At 47.1% G+C, this 24,120-nt stretch overlaps 1 protein-coding gene across 6 annotated transcripts; it reads left to right on the top strand.

The window, feature by feature from the left end:
- The first annotated feature begins 1,280 nt into the window (after positions 1-1,280).
- Positions 1,281-22,584, top strand: LOC117415334 (solute carrier family 35 member F4-like). 6 transcript variants are annotated; one of them, XR_009307307.1, is made up of 8 exons: positions 1,281-1,699; positions 18,819-19,119; positions 19,198-19,417; positions 19,982-20,107; positions 20,287-20,479; positions 20,767-20,856; positions 21,562-21,915; positions 22,329-22,584. XR_009307307.1 is itself a non-coding variant. In XM_058986565.1 (8 exons), the coding sequence occupies exons 1-8, from the start codon at positions 1,396-1,398 to the stop codon at positions 21,889-21,891; spliced, it is 1,476 nt and encodes a 491-aa protein (XP_058842548.1). In that variant the 5' UTR covers positions 1,281-1,395; the 3' UTR covers positions 21,892-22,584. The 6 variants fall into 6 exon arrangements, 5 of the variants coding, with proteins under 5 accessions (XP_058842548.1, XP_034773170.2, XP_034773169.2 ...); XM_058986565.1 differs by adding an exon at positions 21,466-21,488 and having other exon boundaries at positions 21,673-22,584; XM_034917279.2 differs by having other exon boundaries at positions 1,282-1,699; positions 21,650-21,915.
- The last annotated feature ends 1,536 nt before the right edge of the window (positions 22,585-24,120 follow it).

Raw genomic sequence — 24,120 nt, 5'->3', positions numbered from 1 at the left:
CCTCTCAATTCAACTCGGCACTGCAGGCTGCTTTGTGTGCATCGTTAGGGGAAATATACGCACTGCATGCCGTTTATAAAGATGTATGAAGCAAAGCTATCCCATTTTGAAACAGTGGCACTGGGGTCCGAATAGAAAGCCTTTCTTTATGTGTAAATAATGGTTTGGGTCGTGAGGTCAAAGCATCACTCTATATGAATACAACAAATAAAAATATCAAACCATAAAAAAGTTTCTAATGTTAAAGTTGAACTCCCCTCTTTTACAAAAGATCATTTATCCAGCGCCATGTTTCACCACAAACACATCCCTGTGAAGGGTATGCTGGTGATCACCTATTAGTGCCACCACACATGTTGAAAATCTCTATTCCTGTGTATTAAGGCTGCATTGAACCCAATTATAAAGGCAAGACAGGTAGGCTGATTCGGGTAGCTTTGATCAGGTAAAGCAGCGCGCTTGCTGTTATAAAGGTGAGTTAACCCTTTCATGCATGAAATAGTTAACATATCTGAAAAAATAAGTTATGGTCACATAATAATGTTACTTTTTTATAATTATTTTATATTGAAAAAAATCCCTCTCTCCATTCACTGTGACCCCACAGCGCGGCACACTGCCTGACTGCCCGCCGCGTTCCTCACTTCAGCACCACGTTTTCAGCGGACAGCTCCCCATACACAAGACAGCCTCTGTATGGATCTCCTCGCCCAGCCAGCCAGAGCTGCGGCACTACAGGCTCCTCTGCGTCCCCAAACCACACTGCTGATCTCCGCGTCTCCAGACCACACTGCTGATTTCTGCGTCTCCAGACCACACTGCTGATTTCTGCGTCTCCAGACCACAGTGATACACACCGATATACACTGATCGCTGCGTCTCCAGACCACAGTGATACACACTGATCTCCGCGTCTCCAGACCAGTGATACACACTAATCTCTGTGTCAAAGAAGCATGGAGTTTATTATTATTATTATTATTATTATTGCATTGTGTTGGTGTGCTGTGTAGTGAACACACGTGACTCTATATAACCAGGATTAAGAATTTAACATGTAATGTAAAGTTTGATAATAAACATGTTATGCGAGCATGAGATTTTATGTAAGAGCAGTGGTGACTTACTCATAATGAACAGAACTGGCATCGTTTAAACACTGCGCCACACTGCACTGCACAGGGAGATAACAGCAGCAGGCAACGGTAAACCCCATGCGTCTGGATAAGAGATGAAGCGAGGAGGAGGGGCGCCCTCTGGCGGTGACATAGACACATTACCTCCCCACCATCCCCTCTCCGGTCACTCGCTGTCCTGGCATTGCAGAGCGCGAGTCTGCAGGAATGTTCTCTTCCACCGCTCTTCTCCCGCGTTGATATCATTGACCGTGTCCGGATGGTGAGCGCGGAGCCCCCGCGACCTGCCCTGTGCCTGACCGGACCTGCGATGGTCAGCACGGCTTCTACCGGCGCTAGTGGCAGGGATGCAGAGGTGGAGAGTTTCGGACTGCAGCCGCTGAAAACAGCTACGCATCTCCCGGGCAAGGGGTCTCCTTCCCGGCCGGAGAAGGAGCCGGGCGGCCGCCCTTGTTTTGGAGAAGTCGACAAACCCCCGACCAATGGAGTGCTCACCATTGAAGACCGGATCCTGAGGATCACGGGGTACTACGGCTACTACCCTGGATACTCTAGCCACAAGAGTAAGTCCCCTGCTGGGGTTTATTAAAGAGTGGAGGTTAAAGCAGCAGGAGATGTCTCTATTTATATAGATATCTACATATAAGGAACAGGGCAGGCGAGTGGGAGGAGCCGCTCACTCAGATGCAAGCTCGAGGACAGTCATTCATCATTCATCAGCACGTTTCAGTGCCAGCTTCAAATACTTTAGAGACTGTTCTGTGGACGTGCGGAAACTCAACGCACAACAGCGTGTTTAAAACGCGTTGATTAATAATAATAATAATAATAATAATAATAATAATAATAATAATAATAATAATAACAGCAATATATAAGCAAAAAAATACAAAAACACACACACTATATATATATATAATAAAAACAGATGAAGTAATACAATATAGGGAACAAAACAATAATTATAAAATCTGTACAAATTGCCATTTTATATGAGAACACGTCAAACTGTTCTTTGTATTTAGTATAGCCTTCTGCAATACGAAATTCATAAGAATTCATCTCAGTTGTGCGAGTGATTTTAGCGTGAATGTGCTTCTCAGTGTAAAGACACCGCCACGTACAGATCTGAAGTTCTGTATCGTGTCCAATAATGAAACTGGACACTGCCGCCAGTGCGACGTGTTTAAACCCCGCTGTGTTTGAACTGGCCTCAGGTCCGCTTTGCCGTGTATTCTTTAGGTGTATATACAGGTATGTTCTGTATCTAAAGAATAAGTAAACAGGTCAGCTAATCTTACTGGGATGATTCCAAGCATGTGTGGATGTGTGTGTGTGTGTGTGTGTGTGTGTGTGAGAGTGTGTGTGTGTGTGTGTGTGTGTGTGTGTGTGTGTGTGTGTGTGTGAGTGTGTGTGTGTGTGTGAGTGTGTATAAATAAAAACATTCAAATACTACACATACACCCCCACACAATATAACATATTAAACAGGTAAGAAATGTAAATATTGTCAAAGCGCGGACGGTATAAAGTTTGTGTTTCAGCTCCGTGTGTAAATGACTCCTGTGAATAGTGAATGGTTGTGACAGATTCCCGACGCTGCTTAACTGCTCCAGGGCTTCGCATTACAAGCTCTCTGTGGCTCACCCTCGCACACAAACACATCCATATCTGTCGCGCAGCGCCCCGCGGGTCTTTAACACGACGCACGCTCTCAATCCAGCGCATCTACAGCTCAGACCGCCGTTTAGCAAAACCAATTCGCACTCATCAGCTCAATTTCAACAGGAAGAATGAGAAACGGCTGAAGAACAAACGAGCAGGTCTAACTGAAGAGCTGTAAATAAAGCCCAGCTATCTGAAGCCTCGGCCTCGTTCTGAACAGCACTGGTGTGTTTTCTGTGCCTTTCACAGTGTGGTCTAGTGGTTAGAGCTGAGGGACTGGGAGGGAGGCAGTGTGGTCTAGTGGTTAGAGCTGAGGGACTGGGAGGGAGGCAGTGTGGTCTAGTGGTTAGAGCTGAGGGACTGGGAGGGAGGCAGTGTGGTCTAGTGGTTAGAGCTGAGGGACTGGGAGGGAGGCAGTGTGGTCTAGTGGTTAGAGCTGAGGGACTGGGAGGGAGGCAGTGTGGTCTAGTGGTTAGAGCTGAGGGACTGGGAGGGAGGCAGTGTGGTCTAGTGGTTAGAGCTGAGGGACTGGGAGGGAGGGAGGCAGTGTGGTCTAGTGGTTAGAGCTGAGGGACTGGGAGGGAGGGAGGCAGTGTGGTCTAGTGGTTAGAGCTGAGGGACTGGGAGGGAGGCAGTGTGGTCTAGTGGTTAGAGCTGAGGGACTGGGAGGGAGGGAGGCAGTGTGGTCTAGTGGTTAGAGCTGAGGGACTGTGGTTAGAGCTGAGGGATTGTACTGGAGACAGTATCTGGCAGTACGGTAGTAATCCTGAAGACTGGGGGAGGTCTCTGCTGATATTTGCTTCATGTATTGTTGGCTCTTTCTAGCAAGATGAAAAAATCCTCTCCCTGATGTCAGAGGGGAGCGGAGTGGGTCAGAGGTCTGTCACTGTGTCCACGTGCACGCAGCTGATCTAAAACCCATTTAACACAATCTGTCCCTTTGTTCCCCAGCCTGTGTGTATCAATCTGCTCATTGATCGCTCCATCACTGCCAATACATTCCAGATTTCCAGAGGGAATATTTTCTGGTTTTACACTGTCAGGAAAGTGTGTTTCCCTGGTGAAGGCACTACCTCGTGGGGTGCAGGGGGAGTCCTAGTCAGGAAAGTGTGTTTCCCTGGTGAAGGCACTACCTTGTGGGGTGCAGGGGGAGTCCTAGTCAGGAAAGTGTGTTTCCCTGGTGAAGACACTACCTCGTGGGGTGCAGGGGGAGTCCTAGTCAGGAAAGTGTGTTTCCCTGGTGAAGGCACTACCTCGTGGGGTGCAGGGGGAGTCCTAGTCAGGAAAGTGTGTTTCCCTGGTGAAGACACTACCTCGTGGGGTGCAGGGGGAGTCCTAGTCAGGAAAGTGTGTTTCCCTGGTGAAGGCACTACCTCGTGGGGTGCAGGGGGAGTCCTAGTCAGGAAAGTGTGTTTCCCTGGTGAAGACACTACCTCGTGGGTTGCAGGGGGAGTCCGAGTCAGGAAAGTGTGCTTCCCTGGTGAAGACACTACCTCGTGGGGTGCAGGGGGAGTCCTAGTCAGGAAAGTGTGTTTCCCTGGTGAAGGCACTACCTCGTGGGGTGCAGGGGGAGTCCTAGTCAGGAAAGTGTGTTTCCCTGGTGAAGACACTACCTCGTGGGTTGCAGGGGGAGTCCGAGTCAGGAAAGTGTGCTTCCCTGGTGAAGACACTACCTCGTGGGGTGCAGGGGGAGTCCTAGTCAGGAAAGTGTGTTTCCCTGGTGAAGGCACTACCTCGTGGGGTGCAGGGGGAGTCCTAGTCAGGAAAGTGTGTTTCCCTGGTGAAGACACTACCTCGTGGGGTGCAGGGGGAGTCCTAGTCAGGAAAGTGTGTTTCCCTGGTGAAGACACTACCTCGTGGGGTGCAGGGGGAGTCCTGTCTTGTGTGTTTGTTTTTCTCTCTCTCTCTCAGCAAAGGAAAGCAGGGCTTTTGTAACCAGACATTTCAAAAGTGAGCAGACATGACTTTCATGTCACGGTCAAGCTCCAGTCACTACTGACCCCACGAAATAAACCCAGCTAGAGACCACAGACACCCAGCAGAGCTGAGCGGGTCGCGTCACTCAGGATTTCTACACAAATCTATTATTCCACATATTCACATTAACATGCTCTATTCCTGACCAATACAGTTACCCATGAATTAAAACAACTGTTATTTGAATCCATGTGCAAGCTAATAAACCATTTTAATACGAGGCTCCTCTGTTGCATGAATATCCGAGAGTGAGGCAATCCAGTGGTTTATAAGAATAGAAAACGGTTTTGTAATTTGTCTAGGATGCATTCCAGTAAATGAGGGTTCATTCCAAACACTGACTGGTACAACCAATTAGGAAACTCATCAGACTTGAGGTTTCTGGGGGTATGTTCCTTCTTACAGAGGGTCCCTGTTGCGTAAACAGAATAAATACATTTCTGCTTGCAAGTGAGCAGTTTTATAGTGCCCTTGTGTGGGGGAATCATAGAACTGCACTGTGAGGACATGCCTGCAGCACAGTGCCTTGGGCAACATTCAATGCAGCCAGAACCTTCTGCATGTGGTTTTGCGGTCATGTAGTTAACTGAGCAGAGTGAGAAAGACAACTTCAGTAAAAGCGATGATGTTTTTCAAACTGGGGGTGCTTGAATTCCTCACAGGGGTGATGGGTGTTTTCAAACTGGGGGTGCTTGAATTCCTCACAGGGGTGATGGGTGTTTTCAAACTGGGGGTGCTTGAATTCCTCACAGGGGTGATGGGTGTTTTCAAACTGGGGGGGCTTGAATTCCTCACAGGGGTGACGGGTGTTCTGCCCTGTGTAACGAACCCCACTGTGAATTGCGGCCCCTCCTTTAAGTGTTAATTATTTATTTCTTAGCAGACACCCTTATCCAGGGTGACTTACAATTGTTACAAGATATCACATTATACATTATTTCACATTATACAGATATCACAATTTTTTTTTTTTTTTTTTACATACAATTACCCATTTATACAGTTGGGTTTTTACTGGAGCAATCTAGGTAAAGTACCTTGCTCAAGGATACAACAGCAGTGTCCCCCACTGGGGATTGAACCCACAACCCTCCAGTCAAGAGTCCAGAGCCATAACCACTACTCCACACTGCTGCCCCAGTTAATGTATGCCTATTGTTTGCTGCTGCCCCTTTAAGTGACCCCGAAGGTAAAGGGGAGCTCCATAGCGGTCAGATAATGAGTCCAAGCCAGGAGAGTCCTGTACCTTTGTGTGTTGCAATAAACCGTTCAACTGAAGAACGCTGGGGTTAAGACAGTGACGGGACAAGCACGGGTTCACCCCGCTACACCCTTACAACAGATTCCACGCTCGAGTCTGAAAACACTCTTAGTATTACTATTACTACTATTATTATTATTATTATTACTTATTTATTAGCAGACGCCCTTATCCAGGGCAACTTACAGTTATTACAAAGCATCACAATACAAAGTATCACATTGCAAAGCATCAAAAATACAAAGTATCACATTGCAAAATATCACAATACAAAGTATCACATTGCAAAATATCAAAATACAAAGTATCACATTGCAAAGCATCACAATACAAAGTATCACATTGCAAAATATCAAAATACAAAGTATCACATTGCAAAATATCAAAATACAAAGTATCACATTGCAAAGCATCACAATACAAAGTATCACATTGCAAAATATCAAAATACAAAGTATCACATTGCAAAATATCACAATACAAAGTATCACATTGCAAAATATCAAAATACAAAGTATCACATTGCAAAATATCAAAATACAAAGTATCACATTGCAAAATATCAAAATACAAAGTATCACATTGCAAAGCATCACAATACAAAGTATCACATTGCAAAATATCAAAATACAAAGTATCACATTGCAAAATATCACAATACAAAGTATCACATTGCAAAATATCAAAATACAAAGTATCACATTGCAAAATATCACAATACAAAGTATCACATTGCAAAATATCACAATACAAAGTATCACATTGCAAAATATCACAATACAAAGTATCACATTGCAAAGCATCACAATACAAAGTATCACATTGCAAAATATCAAAATACAAAGTATCACATTGCAAAATATCAAAATACAAAGTATCACATTGCAAAATATCACAATACAAAGTATCACATTGCAAAATATCACAATACAAAGTATCACATTGCAAAATATCAAAATACAAAGTATCACATTGCAAAGCATCACAATACAAAGCATCACAGTACAGATAAGAGCAGTTATAAAGTACAGTAAAGTCAGTAGAAAGTGAGATCAGATTCAAATAAGAGCAAAATAAAGAATACAGTGAATAATTACATTTAAAGTGAATTCGACCAAGAGCAGTTAAACTGATAGTAACGATATTTGCTTATAAGAGTAGATTCCATAAAGTATGATAACTGGATAAGAACGATTTCAAATAAGAGCAATTACAAAAAGCATATTGTTGCTGGTTTTACTGACTTTAGAAAAAAGTATCCTTTAGTAGACACATGTGCCACTCGTATAGAATTATTTATTTCTTAGCAGACGCCCTTATCCAGGGCGACTTACAATTCTTACAAGATATCACATTATACATTATTTCACATTATACAGATATCACATTATTTTTACATACAATTACCCATTTATACAGTTGGGTTTTTACTGGAGCAATCTAGGTAAAGTACCTTGCTCAAGGGTACAGTGTCAGTTCCTGTTGTAGCCACTGGGGGGCAGACTATGCATACTGCAGGATTAATTGTCTTGTGAAAGGTTCTTGTTGATTCAGAGTGGATCCTGTTTCACTGCTTACTGAGAAGCAGGACTACGCTTACCACAATGCTTTGGGTTGGGAGTTGAAAAGCCTGAAGTGTCCCACTGAACACGGCGCCATATGGTCACCTTACTTATAAAACCACAGCAAAAGTGGAATCAAGGCTGCCACGTTTACTTTGTATTCATTTTTTGTAAACGTGTAAACTACTTGCAGTAAACTAAACTTTAAGAAAACGATATATTGCTATATTACATGAATATAGAAGAGTACCTTTCCACAGCACTCAACAGCACATAATACACTTTTCTATGAAGATTTTTTTTACACACTTGTGCTTCTGTGTTGGAGTACGGGGCAATTAAAAACCTCACGGCTAAGGATGAGCACGGACACAGACACACGCTGACCGCTAAGGATGAGCACGGACACAGACACACGCTGACCGCTAAGGATGAGCACGGACACAGGCACACGCTGACCGCTAAGGATGAGCACGGACACAGACACACGCTGACCGCTAAGGATGAGCACGGACACAGGCACACGCTGACCGCTAAGGATGAGCACGGTCACAGGCACACGCTGACCGCTAAGGATGAGCACGGACACAAGCACACGCTGACCGCTAAGGATGAGCACGGACACAGACACACGCTGACCGCTAAGGATGAGCACGGTCACAGGCACACGCTGACCGCTAGCACGGTCACAGGCACACGCTGACCGCTAAGGATGAGCACGGTCACAGGCACACGCTGACCGCTAAGGATGAGCACGGACACAGACACACGCTGACCGCTAAGTTTCACTTTGAGCAAACATTCTTACAGGTAACTTACACAAGCAAACAAAAAAATTATAAATACAACTGAAATTTGATTTATAAAAATATGCTCGTTACATATCCTAATTTGAAACAATAAAATAGTAACTTCGCCTACCTTTTTCATATAGGGTCTCCTTTTCCAAATATAAATTAAAAAAGAATCATTTTAAATGTTGACACTGGCTGAATCTTGATATCGTGCCACGAAATTCACACTCCACGTGTCAGTCTCTTGAGTATTGATTTGGCAGGAAGCTCAGCCAGGTGCATTGTGGACTTTGTAGTTTCGTAACTCTCCTATTATTTTTCGGGACACTAGTTTCCAGTGACCTTAAACGTCTCGTTGTTTTCCCCTCCTAATAGTTTTCCCAGGTTGGGGTCACGACCTTATAAACAGAAAATAATAGCTTTGAGATGTTTTTTATTTGTATTTTTTAGAAGTGATCTTGTGTACAAACATACTGTCTCGGGTCAGGATGATCTGAGGTCTTTATCGATGTATCTGTGTGCATGAAGAAAATGGGTCTTTTATTATTATTATTATTATTATTATTATTATTATTATTATTATTATTATTATTATTATATTGTTATTATTATGTCTGGAAATGGCTGCACCTGTCTGGAGAGATGTTTATAAACAAGTTTTCTACAAATCTCGGAGGCAGAGGTTAGCAGAGGCTCATTTTCTCTGCAAGTAGGTATGGTAGAGCGCATTAAAAAAACAACAACATGGCAAACTATTATCTTTTTATTTAGTGATCGATTTTTTGTAAAATTGTCATTCTGTCTAATACCTAATAGAAATACAATTGTTTCATGAGCACCATGTCGATAAACATTATCATTCTAACTGAACCCAGAAAGAATGGCTCTCCGTGTGCTGCTGAAGGCACTGTTGTGAACATTTCTCTCCTTGACGCTTCTCCGAAGGGTTACCTTCTATCTCGGCTCTAAATATATTGTTATTTCCACCTGGCTGCTGCAGTGTACTGCACAAGCCTGGAGGCAGCGAGTTTAAAACGAGATACACAGTATATATCAAGTGCTTTAATACACAGGCAGATCGCTTTAAAAGAAACGGGAGGAAAACAAAGACAAGATGCTCCCGGCAATGCCCGCCCCCTCCTCCACCCCGGAGTCTGTACCTGCTAAGAGAGCTCTTAATATTCACAAGAATACAAAGAGTTCACAGAGCCGACGAGGCATTTCTCATCCTGACAGCAATCACAGGGCTGCTCAGACTGAGGAGTAAAGAAGAGAGGGAGAGGGAGGGAGGGAATAGGATGTAGCCTTTTTTCTTAGTTTGATTGATGTCCTTATTGAGTTTGTCAAAGTCAGTTCAGCAAAGATAGAGAAATTACAAATAAAAATAAGAACGAAGTAGATGTAATTCTCTCTCTCTACCTCTCCTCTCTCTCTATCACACTCTCTCTCCCCCTCTGTATTCACTCCCTGTATCCCTCTCTATCACACTCTCTCTCCCCCCTCTCTCTATCTCTCTCTCTCTCTCCCTCTGTCTCTCCTCTGGTTCCTGGAGGGGTCGGAGGTGATCCTCAGCTCCATTTCCCTTCATTTGTGCAGCGAGAGGAAGTGTGCGAGTCGTGATGATGTCCTAATGGAGACAGGCATGTGTCATTACTGAGGAGCGAGACTGGCATGCCAACACAGGGGGAGAGGGAGAGGAGAGAGAGAGGAGAGGAGGGGAGAGGAGAGAGAGAGGAGAGGAGAGGAGAGGAGAGGAGAGGGGAGGAGAGAGGGGAGAGGAGAGGAGAGGAGGGAGGGGAGAGGAGAGGAGAGGAGAGGGGAGAGGAGAGGGGAGAGAGGGGAGAGGAGAGGGGAGAGAGGGAGAGGGGAGAGGAGAGGAAAGGGAGAGGGGAGAGAGAGGGTAGAGAGGGGAGAGGAGAGGGGAGAGAGGGAGAGGGGAGAGGAGAGGGGAGGGAGAGAGGGAGAGGAGAGGGGAGGGAGAGAGGGAGAGGGGAGAGGAGAGGGGAGGGAGAGAGGGAGAGGAGAGGAGAGGGGAGGGAGAGGGGAGAGGGAGAGGGGGGATAGGGAGAGGGGAGAGGCAGAGGGGGGAGTGAGAGAGGGGAGAGGGAGAAGGAAAGGGGAGAGGGAGGAGGGGGTGCTCATGTTGTTGAATTGTTTCTGTTCCCTCTCTCTCCCCTGCGTCTGTGCAAACACATTCTCAGTGATAAGCAGCAGAGGCAGAAGTATACCAGAGTGCTTCCTCTCCTTCCCTCCTCCCTCCTCTCTCCCTCCCTCTCTCCCCCCATCTGTGCAAACACTGCCAGTGATAAGCAGTCACGTCTGCATCCTGGCATAGGCACGACCACACAGCCCCCCCCTCCCGATATGAACAGTGATTCGGACCACTGCCTTATGAATATTAATATCAATTCAATCTGCACACCAGAACTTCAAAAGCCACTGATTAAGGGCAGTTTTGAATAAATGTGCTGCAGAGCTGAGAGTGGAGTGTGTAGACTAGTGCTCATTATTATTAATGTGCTGGTAATGACAGCGCTGCAGAGCTGAGAGTGGAGTGTGTAGACTAGTGCTCATTATTATTAATGTGCTGGTAATGACAGCGCTGCAGAGCTGAGAGTGGAGTGTGTAGACTAGTGCTCATTATTATTAATGTGCTGGTAATGACAGCGCTGCAGAGCTGAGAGTGGAGTGTGTAGACTAGTGCTCATTATTATTAATGTGCTGGTAATGACAGCGCTGCTGACGCAAACCCTGAATTCACCTGGGAGGGAGGGAGACACAGGGAATGAGTGTGGAGCTGATAGCAACCGGGGACAGACACACAGCACGCTGGAGAACACACAGTCACATCAAACAACAGGACAGACACACAGTCACATCAAACAACAGGACAGACACACAGTCACATCAAACAACAGGACAGACACACAGCACGCTGGAGAACACAGAGTCACATCAAACAACAGGACAGACACACAGTCACATCAAACAACAGGACAGACACACAGCACGCTGGAGAACACACAGTCACATCAAACAACAGGACAGACACACAGTCACATCAAACAACAGGACAGACACACAGCACGCTGGAGAACACACAGTCACATCAAACAACAGGACAGACACACAGCACGCTGGGGAACACACAGTCACATCAAACAACAGGACAGACACACAGCACGCTGGGGAACACACAGTCACATCAAACAACAGGACAGACACACAGTCACATCAAACAACAGGACAGACACACAGCACGCTGGAGAACACACAGTCACATCAAACAACAGGACAGACACACAGCACGCTGGGGAACACACAGTCACATCAAACAACAGGACAGACACACAGCACGCTGGGGAACACACAGTCACATCAAACAACAGGACAGACACACAGTCACATCAAACAACAGGACAGACACACAGCACGCTGGAGAACACACAGTCACATCAAACAACAGGACAGACACACAGCACGCTGGGGAACACACAGTCACATCAAACAACAGGACAGACACACAGTCACATCAAACAACAGGACAGACACACAGCACGCTGGAGAACACACAGTCACATCAAACAACAGGACAGACACACAGTCACATCAAACAACAGGACAGACACACAGCATGCTGGAGAACACACAGTCACATCAAACAACAGGACAGACACACAGTCACATCAAACAACAGGACAGACACACAGTCACATCAAACAACAGGACAGACACACAGTCACATCAAACAACAGGACAGACACACAGCACGCTGGAGAACACACAGTCACATCAAACAACAGGACAGACACACAGCACGCTGGAGAACACACAGTCACATCAAACAACAGGACAGACACACAGTCACATCAAACAACAGGACAGACACACAGTCACATCAAACAACAGGACAGACACACAGCACGCTGGAGAACACACAGTCACATCAAACAACAGGACAGACACACAGCACGCTGGAGAACACACAGTCACATCAAACAACAGGACAGACACACAGTCACATCAAACAACAGGACAGACACACAGTCACATCAAACAACAGGACAGACACACAGCACGCTGGAGAACACACAGTCACATCAAACAACAGGACAGACACACAGCACGCTGGAGAACACACAGTCACATCAAACAACAGGACAGACACAGTCACATCAAACAACAGGACAGACACACAGCACGCTGGAGAACACACAGTCACATCAAACAACAGGACAGACACACAGTCACATCAAACAACAGGACAGACACACAGCACGCTGGAGAACACACAGTCACATTAAACAACAGGACAGACACACAGTCACATCAAACAACAGGACAGACACACAGCACGCTGGAGAACACACAGTCACATCAAACAACAGGACAGACACACAGTCACATCAAACAACAGGACAGACACACAGCACGCTGGAGAACACACAGTCACATTAAACAACAGGACAGACACACAGTCACATCAAACAACAGGACAGACACACAGTCACATCAAACAACAGGACAGACACACAGCACGCTGGAGAACACACAGTCACATCAAACAACAGGACAGACACACAGTCACATCAAACAACAGGACAGACACACAGCACGCTGGAGAACACACAGTCACATCAAACAACAGGACAGACACACAGCACGCTGGAGAACACACAGTCACATCAAACAACAGGACAGACACACAGCACGCTGGAGAACACACAGTCACATCAAACAACAGGACAGACACACAGTCACATCAAACAACAGGACAGACACACAGCACGCTGGAGAACACACAGTCACATCAAACAACAGGACAGACACACAGCACGCTGGAGAACACACAGTCACACCAAACAACAGGACAGACACACAGCACGCTGGAGAACACACAGTCACATCAAACAACAGGACAGACACACAGCACGCTGGAGAACACACAGTCACATCAAACAACAGGACAGACACACAGCACGCTGGAGAACACACAGTCACATCAAACAACAGGACAGACACACAGTCACATCAAACAACAGGACAGACTCACAGTCACATCAAACAACTCTCAATCCCTGGTTAGCCCTCATGTCCCCACGCTTTCCTGTATCTCCCTATGATTCCTGCGCCTCACTGTACTGCAGTCTCCACTCTTTCACAGTGAACTCTTTTTGGGCTGAAGTCAGCGAGGTTTCCCTGAACAGCTCTTTACTCGAGAAATGCTGCCGACTGCAGAATCGAGCATGGACCCCAGCCAGGGGCCTTGTTTACAGAGGCGTCTACGGTAAGGCCCGTATAATATTACACAGGAGACCGCCGCTAATTGCTTGCTGGTACAGTTTTGTCTTGCTTTTTTTGCATTCTTTGAAGCCTGGTAGTTCTGATGTGACATTTCACATGCGGCAGCCTTGGTGCTAATGTTCCCTGGCAGCTCTTTGCTGCTTCAGAGCCAGCTTTGGATAATGTTCCCCTCACTGTAGGGCTACACCAGGACTGACAGGTGAATTCAGGGTTTGCGTCAGCAGTGCTGCCCTGCACCCCTCCTCGCTTGCTGGGACACGCTCCCGGAATCAGAAGAGAGGTTTAGGTTCGATTGTTAAACTTTGTCACTGGAATGTGTGTTCAGGTTTGTACGGGGGAGCGGTCCCGGTCCCGGTCAGACAGGCAGCATTCAGACTAGCAGCTGATATTGCAGAGCTCTGACCTGCAGCTCCGCAGCCTCGCTGCTCCACACTCAGGGGCTGGATGTAGAGGCTGCTGATTGTCAGGTTACTCGCTCCTGCTGAACTGTGTTGAAGCTGCTGACCCTCAGATCCTCTTAGCAAGACGATGTGTATTACTAGCCGTGGCTGCTGGACCTGTTCTGTCCATTACTGACTTCAGCAGGTATAATAACAATCACTGGCCCAGCGCATTGCGACTCCACTGCAGTGTTTGCACCATTTCTAAAGAGAGAACTTTGCAAATCTAGCAAGGTGCCCATCCTGTACATACTGTAGACTCTCTCGAATGACCGCGCTTCGTTGTTTTTACAATGTAGTACTGGTCTGTTATCCTGTCCAATAAACAAAATGAACGACTGTTTTCTGGCTTTTATATAAAAACACTTCCGCAGCAGTGAAGATTCGTGTGTCTCATGGTACAGGCCTCTGCGTTGTTAGCTTTTGCTTGTTCCAACAACCCTGGATTCTGTAGCCTTGTCTCTAGTTGCAGAAACAACAATACTGCTATAAATATATTGCACTTTGTGTGCCGAAGCATAATTAGCAGGCTAACAGCTCTGAATTTCATTTGAAACAGAATGCTGAGTTGCTGGGAGCAGGAGAAGGAGAGAGAGCCATGGGAGGGGGGGCTAGAGAGAGAGAGAGGGAGTGAGAGAGAGAGAAAGAGACAGGGGAAGGGAGACTAGAGGGAGAGAGAGGGGGCAGGGCTGGATGTGTGACTATAGCAGCTAGCAGATACATCGGTAGCAGCAGAACTCCAATGCAGACTCAGCCCGCAACATCAGTCTCTCTGGGAGAGAGAAGAGAGCTGGCCGGAGCGTGTGAGACTGAGCACTGAGCACTGAGCCTGGACTGCAGGGCACAACACAAGAGGGACCATCAAACAGCACAGCCCTCAGAAACAGAGAGGGAGTGAGGGCAAGGTGGAGATAAAAAAAACAGAGGAGAGGAGAGAGATTAAAAACTTGAGCGAGGGGAACGGAGATTGAAATATACAGCAAGAAGGAACGAGAGAGAAAGAGAAAAAGGAGAGAAGGAAACAGAGAAAGAGAGAGATACTGAGCAGGAGAGATAAAAAAACGAGTGTGTGAGAGAAAGAAAGAGTGGAACAGAAAGAGAAGGGGAGAGAGAGAGCGTGGGTGCCAGGGATGTGTGAGGAGAGAGCTCAGGGCCACAGTGTGGTGGGTGTGTGAGGAGAGAGCTCAGGTCCACAGTGTGGTGGGTGTGTGAGGAGAGAGCTCAGGGCCACAGTGTGGTGGGTGTGTGAGGAGAGAGCTCAGGGCCACAGTGTGGTGGGTGTGTGAGGAGAGCGCTCAGGGCCACAGTGTGGTGGGTGTGTGAGGAGAAAGCTCAGGACCACAGTGTGGTGGGTGGGTGAATAGTCTCGATAGCCTGTTCATATCGGAGACATCGAGTCTGTGGAGAGCACGGAGTCCCAGGGGAGGATGAAGAAGCACTCTGCCCGCGTGGCACCCCTCAGCTCCTACAGCACCTCTGTGCTCACCTGCACCGTCTCTGAAGGTAAACACCCAGGGGGCGCTATCCAGTTATTATTATTATTATTATTGATTTATTAGCCCTTACACAGGGCGACTTACAGTTGTATGACTTACAGTGAAACGTTCAGTATGCTGGACAATCAGTCTCACAGACAGTGTTGGTTGTTTCTTAATGTTTTATTTATTTTGTTTTTTAGTTTTTAAGACGTTGATACTAAGATGTGCTCAAATACTTTTCATGTAAAACATCTGATTATTTCTTTTAATTTAAGGAATAAATAAAAAAAGACAGATAAAAAATAAATGACCTGCAGAGGATGTTTTGGGGGATTGGATCAATGTTAATCAGGTTTGCTGTTTCAGGTTTGAAGCAGCAGGCGATGGCACAGGGTTAAATCATTCAACTAGGAGCTTCCCTGAGTCTGATAATAAACAAGAGAGGCTAGGGACAGACGACAATGTATTTGACTTCAAGGTGTTTAACCCAGCTCCACGGCCACGCTGGGGTGACGGCGTGTTTAACCCAGCTCCGCGGCCACGCCGGGGTGACGGCGTGTTTAACCCAGCTCCGCGGCCACGCTGGGTGACGGCGTGTTTAACCCAACTCCACGGCCACGCCGGGGTGACAGCGTGTTTGATTTTCAAAGTGAACTGTCCCATTGAAGGATGCTGATGGGGTTGAAAAGTCTGCCAGGACTGGCTCATTGTTTCTGGTTCATGCAAAATATTTATTATGTTTTATGAAACTGCCCAGGAAGTGCATCTGCCAGCAAGGGCTGCAAACAGAGATTTCTGTAAAGTGGTGTGATCTGAATCACAGCTGGGAATAGCAGTCATGTTCGACAGCCTGGGGGTTCTCAGACGTTTTCAAACTGGGGACCCCTTCATGAAGTGACCACCCTGAAATACACCCTGATCAATATGGAATAGAAATGCATCTATATGTAGATTTTCAACTTTTCAACAAAAAATGTATTATTCTTAATCGCAACACAACTCTGTACAAAACATCCACTGGAAATGATGACTGAGCCAGCATAAAGAAAGGCTATGCCCTAAGCCCACAGCCACCCTTACATGACAATGTAATCTTTACTTACAAAGGAGTCCCTTTTAACTCTTAACTGTGACAGTTCACTGTTGATTTCCAAATGACCGGCTGTAAGTAGTTGAACCCGGAGCCGCGCTGACGATGCAGTTCGTTGTTGAACCCGCAGCCGCGCTGACGACGCAGTTCGTTGACCCTGGGGAGCCCAAGCAGTGACTGAAGTAGCGGCGAGCTCTGAAACTGCACTATTTCATTTTTGACGTCGTGAATTCGTGTTCATGTCGTTGTAACAGCTCAATGAAAATGAACACCAAGTAAAGTCAAGGACAGCTGCTGCAGCGCATGTAGTAAAGGGATGATTGTATCTCTGCGAGGCAGCGCAGCATGTGCAGGGAGACTCTGAGCACAGATAATCACTAGATCAGTCTGTAGTTTTTAATAAACGGGATGCACAAAGGGATCGTTCTGCTCGTGGCTGATCAGCGCAGCACTAATTACCCGACACGCCTGGTATCGCAGCACGTTTGATTAGGATGCAGACACTAATGCTGCCAAGTCCACCTGGGTCTGTCACCTAATACTCCTCAGGATTTATTCCTAGCAAAGATATTTAATAAACAATTACCTTTCCCCTAGCTACTATACCAATCACACTGCGCCTCTCTCCCTGCCCTTTAACCAATCACACTGTCCTTATCCTTCTCCCCTACCAATCACACTGCCCCTCTCTCCCTGCCCTTTAACCAATCACACTGTCCCTACCCCATCCTCCTGCCCTCTCCCAGTCACACTGCTCCTCTCTCCCATCTCCCTCTCTCCCTTACTGGCACAAAGTGCAGCCGATAGGAAACACAATGCCTGCGGGGAGTGAATGAAAGTGCTGAGGTGGGTAAAAGAACCACACCTGATTCATTCTCCCAGCTCCTGTGTAAATTGATCAGTGCTGGGAGCTCAGTGTAATGAATCGCACTCGCTGAGGGACCCGGGATCGCACTGCACTGGGACCCCAGCCAACCCACTCTGTGCAGAGGGAAGGAGCCTCAGGATGTAGGAACTGTGCTTTATAAGCAAAAACAGAAAAAGAAAATGGATAAAAAAAGTCTTGACCTTTGGGAATAGCTGGCGTGTGCTTGTAGTGGCATTACAATTTCAGAATTGAAGACATATTGGGACATATTTACAATCCATGTTTTCAAAGAGTTGACACAAGTCTTTAAATAACAAAAATAAAAGTGTTCATTTCATCAAACTGGAACCAGACAACTAAGTAACACACAGCACAGTAAATCTCACACCCAACCAACCCCCCCCTCCCGCCCCCCCTTCTCATTTTCACATATCGCTTACTCAGCCTCTGTTTCAGTGCCTTGTAATAGAAAACGTCTGAACATACACAAAATAAAGTGCTTAAACCCCCCTGGACTGCAGCCTTGTGCAGCGTGTGTGTGTTTGTAGCAGGGAGTGGAGTATCCGATTAAAAGAAAGGAAAGACGAGATCTTCAGAGAGGAACAGTCTTCATTGTAAAGCTGCTGACGCCAACAGCAACACCATCACAGCGTCATTTTGTGCAGCCCTTGACATTTCCCTTTGAAAGCGAGCACTTAGAGGAAATGCACAGGGAGTAAATTAACATATCAATGTAGACAGCATCAAGTGTCTTACTAGAGCACTTCACCGAAAAAGCCACGGGAGCAGAGTGTTATATGCACAGGGACTCACATGGGTTCTCGTGTTCTCTGGTTCTCTGGTTCTCGCATTCTCAAGTTCTCGCGTTCCCATGTTCTCACGTTCTCACATTCTCGTGTTCTTGTGTTCTCACGTTCTCACATTCTCGTGTTCTTGTGTTCTCATGTTCTCACATTCTCGTGTTCTTGTGTTCTCATGTTCTCACATTCTCGTGTTCTTGTGTTCTCATGTTCTCACATTCTCGTGTTCTTGTGTTCTCGTGTTGTCACGTTCTCATGTTCTCACGTTCTCACATTCTCGTGTTCTCGTGTTCTCATGTTCTCATGTTCTCATGTTCTCATGTTCTCACATTCTCGCGTTCTCACATTCTCACGTTCTCGTGTTCTCATGTTCTCACATTCTCACGTTCTCACATTCTCGTGTTCTCATGTTGTCACGTTCTCATGTACTTGTGTTCCTGCAGGAGAGGATGGCTCAGACTCCCCTGCAGAGACAGCAGGCAGCCAGGCAGGCAGGGCTCCCTCGCATTGCCAGTCCTGTGCCTGCACGGCCCTCAGGGTCCTGGGCTCACTGCTGGTGGTGCTCTCCATCTCCTCCTCCTGGGTGGGCACGACGCAGGTGATGAAGCTGACCTTCCAGTCCTTCTCCTGCCCCTTCTTCATGACCTGGTTCAGCACCAACTGGAACATCCTTTTCTTCCCCATCTACTACTCCGGGCACCTGGTCACAGGCAGCCCCAAGCAGACCCCCATCCAGAAATTCAGGTGGGTTCCCCTCTCCTGGCGAGTATTTAACCCTGAGCCTAACCCTAACCCTAACCTCTCCTCCCCTCTGTCCCCCAGGGAGTGCAGTCGTATTTTCGGAGAGGACGGGCTGACACTCAAGCTCTTTGTGAAGCGCACAGCCCCCTTCTCCATCCTGTGGACCCTCACCAATTACCTGTACCTGCTGGCTCTGCGCAAGCTGAGCGCCACCGATGTGTCGGCACTCTACTGCTGCCACAAGGCCTTTGTCTTCCTGCTGTCCTGGATCGTGCTGAAGGACCGCTTCATGGGCATCAGGGTGAGGGGTGAGGGGTGAGGGAGGAGGGAGGGGTGAGGGGTGAGGGAGGGTGTGAGGGAGGGTTGATGGGTGATGGGTGGTGGAGGTGGTGAGGGAGGTAAGGGAGGGTGAGGATGGGAGTGCTTAATCAATCCGTTTCAAAGACCTCATGAACCCTAACCCTGACCCTAACCCTAACCCTGACCCTGCTCTCAAACAGCAAGCCTTTCACTCCAGTCCAGAATGATGTCCAAACAGCTCCGGACTTTACTGTCAGCTCCCAGCATAAAGAAATACTTTCTATTTTCTCAATTTTCTAAACATGTCATTTCTTTCCTCCTTAACGCCCTATTAAATGTGTCCCCTGTTGTTCTCTATTGTGGTTTCTGCTTGTGTTAGGAAGCTTACTAACTATATCAGTAAAGAAACGTCCTTCTCTAGCAGTGCATGCCAGCCCCTTCACTGCGACCTTCAGCTCTGATTGCAATTATTCCAAGAGAGCGTCTTTATTAAGATCAATAAAACAGAGCTGACTGGAGGACTCTTGCTATCCCACAATACCCTGTCCTGTGCTTCTGCCCACAGATAGTGGCGGCCATCATGGCGATCACAGGCATTGTGATGATGGCGTACGCAGACGGTTTCCATGGAGACTCCATCATAGGCGTTGCCCTGGCGGTGGGCTCCGCCTCCACATCAGCACTCTACAAGGTGAGCGTGTGAACCCTGACTTTCCCGGGCGAGAGTCCTGGGAACAGACTTCATCAAGAGCGTGTTAACCCTGACTGTGCCGGGAACAGACTTCATCAACATGATCACAATCAGTAACGCAAACAAAACGTCTGTGTCTAATTGGGGAAGTGTCCCCCTGTCCCCTGTCCCCCTGGCAGGTCCTGTTCAAGATGTTCCAGGGCAGTGCCAACCTGGGCGAGGCGGCGCACTTCTTCTCCACCCTGGGATTCTTCAACCTGATCTTCATCTCCTGCATCCCCCTCATCCTCTTCTTCACTAAGGTGGAGCACTGGGGCTCCTTCTCCGCCCTGCCCTGGGGGTACCTGTGTGGGGCGGCAGGGCTCTGGCTGGGTAAGTCCCCCCGCTGACCTGCAGCACCTGCGGGAAATAGGATTATAAATTCAAGTTCCAATACTTTACTGGATATATATATATACATTTCAGCCAGGAGAGGTCGGAGTCCTCACACTTTAGCTCTCCATCTGTCGCTGATGACACAGACTTTCCTTAAAAATAGAGGCTGTGAAAATAAACATTAGAATACCATGGCAGGTCTTTGTAGTTCTGTCTGTGTGTGTGTGTGCGTGTGTGTCTAACCCCCCCCCTCTCTCTCTCTCTCTCTCTCTCTCTCTCTGCAGTGTTCAACATCCTGGTGAATGTCGGGGTTGTCCTGACCTATCCCATCCTCATCTCTATCGGCACCCTGCTGAGTGTGCCAGGAAACGCAGGTACAAACACTCCCTCTCGCACTCCTTCTCACTCCCCCTCTCTCCCTCTCTCCTCCTCTCAGTGGTGGATGTCTTGAAGCACGAGGTGATCTTCAGTGTGGTTCTCCATCCCAAACTCACACTGTCTCTGTGTCTCTCCCCCTCTCTCCCCCTCTCAGTGGTGGATGTCTTGAAGCACGAGGTGATCTTCAGTGTGGTTCTTCATCCCTCTCTCACACTGTCTCGGTGTCTCTCCCCCTCTCTCCCCCTCTCAGCGGTGGATGTCTTGAAGCACAAGGTGATCTTCAGTGTGGTTCTTCATCCCTCTCTTACACTGTCTCGGTGTCTCTCTCCCTCTCTCCCCCTCTCAGCAGTGGATGTCTTGAAGCACAAGGTGATCTTCAGGATGGTTCTTCATCCCTCTCTCCCCCTCTCAGTGGTGGATGTCTTGAAGCACGAGGTGATCTTCAGTGTGGTTCCTCCATCCCTCTCTCACACTGTCTCGGTGTCTCTCTCCCTCTCTCCCCCTCTCAGCGGTGGATGTCTTGAAGCACGAGGTGATCTTCAGTGTGGTTCTTCATCCCTCTCTCACACTGTCTCGGTGTCTCTCCCCCTCTCTCCCCCTCTCAGCGGTGGATGTCTTGAAGCACGAGGTGATCTTCAGTGTGGTTCTTCATCCCAAACTCACACTGTCTCGGTGTCTCTCCCCCTCTCTCCCCCTCTCAGCGGTGGACGTCTTGAAGCACAAGGTGATCTTCAGTGTGGTTCTTCATCCCTCTCTCACACTGTTTCGGTGTCTCTCCCCCTCTCTCAGCGGTGGACGTCTTGAAGCACGAGGTGATCTTCAGTGTGGTCCGCCTGGCCGCCTCCTTCATCATCTGCCTGGGTTTCCTGCTGCTGCTGCTGCCGGAAGAGTGGGACTCGATGACGCTGCGCTTCCTGTCTACGTTCGCTGAGAAGAAGGGGGAGGAGCCCGGCGGGGAGCTGTCCGAGTCCAGCGTGCACACACGCAGCCGCAGCCGTGCCAACGGAGCCGTGTCCATCCCGCTGGCCTGATCCCCGGCCCCCGACCCCTCACATGTAGGGCTGGGCCGGCACATTCCCACAGTAACAGCGCCAGGGTTAGAGACTCACACCAGCCCCGCAGCTCCCAGTCCTGGGGTTCAGAACTCCGCTCAATCCTGGTGTGTTATTTAAACGACTGGGGAGCCAGGAGTTTGAGCAGTAAGGCTCCTGTTAAATAAATGAGCTGCCTGAAGAACTCCAGCTAATAGTGTGATCAGTTCATTCACAGCAGATTCTACAGCGTGTCTGACGGCTCATATTCCTGCCACCTGGTCCTTTCATCATTCTCCCTAAACAAGGGACTCGGAAGTGTCTAACCCTGAGCAGCTGTTACAATATTGACAGTGTTTTAGAAATACATTTTATGACAGAAAAAATTGGATGTCTGCAGAATAATTTGAGTTTTTTTTATTTGTGTTTTGATCTAGGTTTGCAGGAGACACAGCCCTTACACTAGAAGTCCTGCAGTTTCACTGTAAAGCCCAGCATGATAGGAATCATGCACCCTCCATTTCTTTTGGGACAAACTTATCAATACAGATGCATTTAGAAAATATATCTATTATTATTATTATTATTATTATTATTATTATTATTATTACTGCTCTTGGCACTAATATTATATACTGGACTGGATGTAAAATATAACATGCTAAATAAAGATTTTAATAAAAAGAAAGCTATCTTGAATATTTGTGTGTGTGTGTTTTTTGTTTTGTTTTGTTTTGTTGGGGTACCAAATAAGATCAATATCTCTTTTCTTTCCAAGATCTGTATATGATCTGAACTAACTGGGAGTGAATATTTATTCCTCTGCTGCAATCTCTCTCTTCTGAAGCAGTGTCTGGATCGCTGGCCCCCACAGCTCTGGGACAGGTGCTGCTGTTTGTGGAAAGCCTCTGGGATCAGTCTCCAGTTCTTTGTTTTCTCGTTCTCTGCCTGACAGCGCTGAGAGGCAGCGCTCGGTTCAGGGAAACGCCAGAGGAGGAGGAAGCGTCAGTCTGATGCTTGAGTTTCCACCTCCCGCTGGGACCCATTTGAAAGCAGGTTGAAATCAGTCCTGCATGTTTCCATTGGCAGCAGACAAAACAGGACAATCCCCACTCACACACACACACACATATATATATACATATACATACATATACATATACATATATATATATTATATACTGTACCTGTATAGTCTTATCTTGCATTAAAATTGGATTGTTTTTCTATGAGGCCTACTATATGTCTCCTGTGTTTTTAATTTCAATAAGATCATTAAATCTTCGGTGTGTGCGACAGTAAAATATAATACAATTGTTCCAGTTTCCTGCACAGTCTTCATTCTGAGCAGTGTGGTCCCTCCTTTCTATGTGAGCGTCTCTGCGTGTGTGTTTGAGCATCTGTGTGTGTGTGTGTGTGTGTGTGTGTCTGACAGCCTTCTTCGTCTGGGATCAAACTTACATCACTGGAGAGTGTGTGATAATGACTGGCACACGGAGGAATCTGTGTCCTAATGGAGCGTGTGCTGAAATGACAGAATTGGAGACGCTTGTGTTTCTGTTTCATTAACTTCATGGAGGAGGAGGGAGTGGGGGGGAGCAGACAGCACACACTACCCTGCTGTTTAACAGCTCAGTTATGCACTTGAAATTCTCAGTTTTTTGGTTTGTGACAAATACTATACAGGTTCAAGCAGAGCCTTCATATGAAAATGTTAGCGAGTGCTACATAGTGTCCTGTTCAGTGTTAACGAGTGCTACATAGTGTCCTGTTCAATGTTAAGAGTGCTACATACTGTCCTGTTCAATGTTAACGAGTGCTACATAGTGTCCTGTTCAATCAAGGCGGTATTAAGAACACAGCGTTTGCACAGCCCTCATGATCATTTCCAACCAAACCTCACTTAGTTAATCAGCTTAGTTAGTAAACCTGCTCAATAATCATCCAAGCAAGAAATAGTAATGGAGATCTGTCCCAAGCAAGCATTAGATCTGTCCCGTGGGCAGCAGTGTGGAGTGGTGGTCAGGGCTCTGGACTCTTGACCGGAGGGTCGTGGGTTCAATCCCAGGTGGGGAGACACTGCTGCTGTACCCTTGAGCAAGGTACTTTACCTAGATTGCTCCAGTAAAAACCCAACTGTATAAATGTAAAAATAATGTGACATCTTGTAACAATTGTAAGTCGCCCTGGATAAGGGCGTCTGCTAAGAAATAAATAATAATAATAATA

The sequence above is a fragment of the Acipenser ruthenus genome, chromosome 15 (genome assembly GCF_902713425.1).
Source record: "Acipenser ruthenus chromosome 15, fAciRut3.2 maternal haplotype, whole genome shotgun sequence".
NCBI classification, from domain to species: Eukaryota; Metazoa; Chordata; class Actinopteri; order Acipenseriformes; family Acipenseridae; genus Acipenser; species Acipenser ruthenus.
This window is presented reverse-complemented; position numbering and strand designations above follow the sequence as displayed.

Coding starts and splice junctions, on each gene's coding strand:
- LOC117415334 (XM_058986565.1), top strand. CDS start 1,396: ATGGTGAGCGCGGAGCCCCCGCGACCTGCCCTGTGCCTGACCGGACCT. Junction 19,418..19,981: donor ACCGCTTCATGGGCATCAGG/GTGAGGGGTGAG, acceptor TTCTGCCCACAG/ATAGTGGCGGCCATCATGGC. Junction 20,108..20,286: donor CCACATCAGCACTCTACAAG/GTGAGCGTGTGA, acceptor TCCCCCTGGCAG/GTCCTGTTCAAGATGTTCCA.